At 43.4% G+C, this 4,260-nt stretch overlaps 1 protein-coding gene across 1 annotated transcript; it reads left to right on the forward strand.

Annotated features, from left to right (window-relative positions):
• The first annotated feature begins 532 nt into the window (after positions 1 to 532).
• med27 (mediator complex subunit 27) lies at positions 533 to 3,786 on the forward strand. Its single transcript, XM_037680146.1, has 8 exons — positions 533 to 746; positions 1,425 to 1,569; positions 2,649 to 2,779; positions 2,889 to 2,982; positions 3,051 to 3,158; positions 3,244 to 3,285; positions 3,376 to 3,453; positions 3,610 to 3,786. The coding sequence occupies exons 1-8, from the start codon at positions 544 to 546 to the stop codon at positions 3,742 to 3,744; spliced, it is 936 nt and encodes a 311-aa protein (XP_037536074.1). The 5' UTR covers positions 533 to 543; the 3' UTR covers positions 3,745 to 3,786.
• The last annotated feature ends 474 nt before the right edge of the window (positions 3,787 to 4,260 follow it).

Raw genomic sequence — 4,260 nt, forward strand, 5'->3', positions numbered from 1 at the left:
AAACTGTACTTTGAAAATGATAAACATCCAAATGGGCACGACTACATGTTTAATGGTATGCAGAAAGTTTGCTGTATAATCAAAAATAAAACAAGCACCAAAACATCTGGACTTTAATTCTGTAGAAAGATGTTTCATCCGTCCAAAGTGCATTTTCTTTTTTTACTTCATAGTTGGAGAGAGTGGATCTGGTGGGGGCTCCAGTTGTGAACACAAATAGCTCCCGGGATGAGGAAAGAAACGGTTTCCTGTCAACTCCAGTCTTATTTAAAGATTTATTGGATTTGCCATGTCCTGACAGCTGAGAATCTGCAGCAATTTATACTACAGAATGAGAAGACATGTAAAGAGATGATGGACATTTAAAACATTTTAAATAATATTATGGACAATAATGAAACCAGTAGGATTAAAATGCGTTTCGTTTCTAACTATTTAAGGGTTATATTGCAATTTAAAAGCACATGCGCTTCCTGCGACATTCCGCCCCTTTGTTTCTTCAGTGTCGCGGAGCAGTGACGTCATCAGCCAGGCGCAGAGAAGATGGCGGATGTTGTGACGGTCGGGGTGAATCTGGATGCCTTCTCTCACGCCATCAGCGGGATCCAGGCGCTGCGCTCCAGCGTGAGCCGGGTGTTCGAGTCCCTGAAGGATGGCATGAAGAACCGGGAGACTCTGGAAAGTCGAGAGAAGCAGTTTATATCCGAGTTCCAGGACAACCTGCTGGCGGTCAACAGAGACCTGAAGTAGGTCCCCCCGTGTAGTCTTTAGCTTTTAGTTTGGGAAAAATACATCTTAACGTTTATAGTTTATGAAGCTGCTCTAAGGCCCAAGGAAGCTTCCTACTTCTACTCCTTCACCGACATAATAATGAGAAACATGCACGCGTGTATAATTCTGGAGAATTGTTATTCTTGTGTATTAATAGTTCCCAGATAATCAGTGTTTAACCATGTCTGATGTCTAGATATGATCGGGCTCTACAGTGTGTTGCATGATATTCAGCAGTTGAGAGGTGTGATGTTTGTAGTTTTTCAGTGGTTTGGTATGAATTTGTCAATTCTTTTTATTACCAAAGAAGCAAACAATGATCTGATACCGCTGTCAAACACAGTGAAGTCTTTGCGAAAAGCCATAAACACAAATGAATTAAATAAAAAGAATACAAATCTACACATACATTTTCTTAAACTGAAGGTCCAGATTACTACAGCCTCTCTTTGCTGGGCTCTGTAACAGATAATCTGTAAAGCTGTGGGACAGTGGTCCATCTGGACAGGACAAGCCAAAACTACCAGAAACGTTCCGACATTATTAACATCATTAACACAGAAAATGAGCCCAGACCGAAGTTTGGTTGCAATTGCTAAACTATAACCTGTCTGTCTTCACCTGTCTGTCTCCACCCACCTTTCTCCTCTTAGTGAGTTGGAGCGTCTCAGTAGTCTAGTGGGTCGTCCCTCAGAGTCCCATCCTCTGCATAACAGTGGTCTGTTGAGTCTGGACCCAGTCCAAGATAAAACCCCTCTGTACTCGCAGCTGCTGCAGGCCTACAAATGGTCCAACAAGGTGAGAAGCTGTCACACACTCCACCTGATGCTGTTACCATGGAAACACACTTCACCTGATTCTGTTACCATAGCAACACACTGTCTCACAGTCCACCTGATGCTGTTACCATGACAACACATTCACACATTCCATCTGATGCTGTTACCATGCCAACTTGTTGTCACACCGTACACCTAAAGCTGTTAGCATGGTAACACTCTCTCAGATGTTCCACCTGATGCTGTTACCATGGAAACACACAGTCACACAGGCCATCTGATGCTGTTACTATAACAACACTGTCTCACAGCCCACCTGATGCAGTTACCATGCCAACTTGTTGTCACACAGTTCACCTAAAGCTTTTAGCATGGTAACACTCTCTCAAATGCTCCACCTGATGCTGTTACCATGGAAACACACACTCACACAGTCCATCTGATGCTGTTACCATAGCAACACTGTCTCACAGTCCACCTGATGCGGTTACCATGACAACACACATTCACAGTTCCTCTCTTGCTGTTACATGTTGTGACTTGGCACTATATAATTAAATTGAAATGAATTGAACACACTCCCACACGTTACACCTGATGCGGTTACCATGGGAACAAACTATCTCACACTCCAATTGTTGCTGGTAACTTGACAACACACTGTTTCACAGTCCTGCTGCGGTTATCATGCCAACACACACACAGTCCATCTGATGCTGTTACTATGATAACTTGCTGTCATACTGTTCACCTAAAGCTGTTAGCATGGCAACACTCTATCACACGCTCTACCTGATGCTGTTACCATGGAAACACACTCTCACACACTGTGCCTGATGCTGTTACCATAACAACACACAGTCTCGGGCTAACCTGCATCATGACAACACACACTCACGGTCCATCTGATGCTGTTACATGGCAACACACTTCCACACGTTACACCTGATGCTGTTACCATAGCAACATGCTGTCACACCATCCACACAGTCCACCTGATACAGTTACATCAGAACCTTGGTCTGTCACACCTGAGCTGATCTGTTTGTCTTTATGTCTTCCTGTCTGTTTGTTGTTTTGTTTTGTTTGCGTGAGCAGCTGCAGTATCATGCTGGTTTGGCCTCCAGTTTGTTAAACCAGCAGTCACTCAAGCGGTCAGCCAATCAGATGGGAGCTTCAGCCAAGAGACGACCCAAAGTCCAGCCCAGTACTCTGGTCCTCCCCATTCAGTAAGATCCACAGTACATCGACCAACCTGTTACAACACTTGCCGCTGGTGCTCCAGTCACCATCACTGTATTTACACCTGTTGCAGTAACACTTTGTATCTGTACGCAGGTATGTAGATGATGTCATTACCCGGATCGGCAGATTGTTTCCTGATATGACCATTGAGCTGTTCAGACCCAACGGGACATCAGCTGTGCTACTGGTATGATAGGAAATCATTTGTCACACAGGTGTGTGTTCACAGCAGGTAACAGGTGTTTTTCTCCTCAGGTGACCCTAGGGAAGGTGTTAAAGGCCATAGTTGTGATGCGTTCCCTTTTCATTGATAGAACCATCGTCCGAGGTTTTAACGAGCATGTTTACACCGAGGATGGAAAGGTGATGTTGTATTTCACCTGTTGACAGGTAACCATTGAAATCTGATGGAGCATTCTATAATAACCTTTCTTTCTGTCCTCTCTAGCTGGATATTTGGACCAAGTCTCAGTACCAGGTGTTTCAAAAGGTGCTTTTCACTTTTTCCAGTCACAAGTACTCATCTGTTATGAGTGAGTAAAAATAATATGTAGCACTGTGATTGGTTGTTTGTTGCTAGGTAACAGACCATGCCACCACCGCTCTGCTGCACTACCAGCTGCCCCAGATGCCCGACGTAGTAGTTCGCTCTTTTATGGTAAGACAACAGTCTGGAACTAATCTATGACCTCATCACCTGTCTGCCCTTGTCTCACCTGTCCCCCTAAAGACGCATCTGTATTAAACTCTGTCTTCCTGTTTGCTCAGAGTTCTTTTCAGTCTTACCTGTCTCTGTCTCAACTGTCCCCCGCAGACGTGGCTGCGCAGCTACATTAAACTCTTCCAGTCTCCCTGTCAGCGCTGCGGTCGTTTCCTGCAGGACGGACTTCCTCCAACATGGAGGGACTTTCGGACACTGGAGGCGTTCCACGACACCTGTCGGATGTAAATCACAACTTCCTGTTTTTTGTTTGTTTGTTTCTTGTAAAAAGGCTCTAATAAAGGTTTTCTCTTTTAAGCTGAGTTGTTCTCTCTTTTTTTAAATTTTTATTTTTTTATTGATTTTTTTTATATAACCTTTTATAGTTTTCCTTCCTGTTGAAACTGATTTTTCTCTTTAAGGAATATAATTTTAATCAGGTCTTGGGCCCAGTTTGAGAACATGTTGACTGATCTTAGATTGTTGAGAACCTTGTGGTTCTGAAAGGTTGCTGTTATTCTTTCAGTTTATAACAAATTTGTAGTTTTCACACAGTAAAACTTCAGTTTCAGTTGATGCAACAAAAAATGGAACAAAAAGAACCGATTTGAAAGAACAAAGAAAATAAATAAAAGCCTTTACCAGCGAGAACAGCTCCCCCTGCTGGCGTCCTGACAACACTGCAACACAAATATCAATATTACTGCTGCTGACCACTAGAGACAGGTGGACAGACAGATACTCTGATACAGAGACAGGTGGACA

The sequence above is a fragment of the Nematolebias whitei genome, chromosome 8 (assembly GCF_014905685.2).
Source record: "Nematolebias whitei isolate Nwh7 chromosome 8, NemWhi1, whole genome shotgun sequence".
NCBI classification, from domain to species: domain Eukaryota; kingdom Metazoa; phylum Chordata; class Actinopteri; order Cyprinodontiformes; family Rivulidae; genus Nematolebias; species Nematolebias whitei.

Bases quoted from the DNA above. Each gene is read 5' to 3' on its own strand.
- med27 (XM_037680146.1), top strand. From the start codon at position 544: ATGGCGGATGTTGTGACGGTCGGGGTGAATCTGGATGCCTTCTCTCAC. The intron at 1,570-2,648 runs GTGAGAAGCTGT...TTGCGTGAGCAG, and splicing joins CCTACAAATGGTCCAACAAG to CTGCAGTATCATGCTGGTTT. The intron at 3,159-3,243 runs GTGATGTTGTAT...TGTCCTCTCTAG, and splicing joins TTTACACCGAGGATGGAAAG to CTGGATATTTGGACCAAGTC.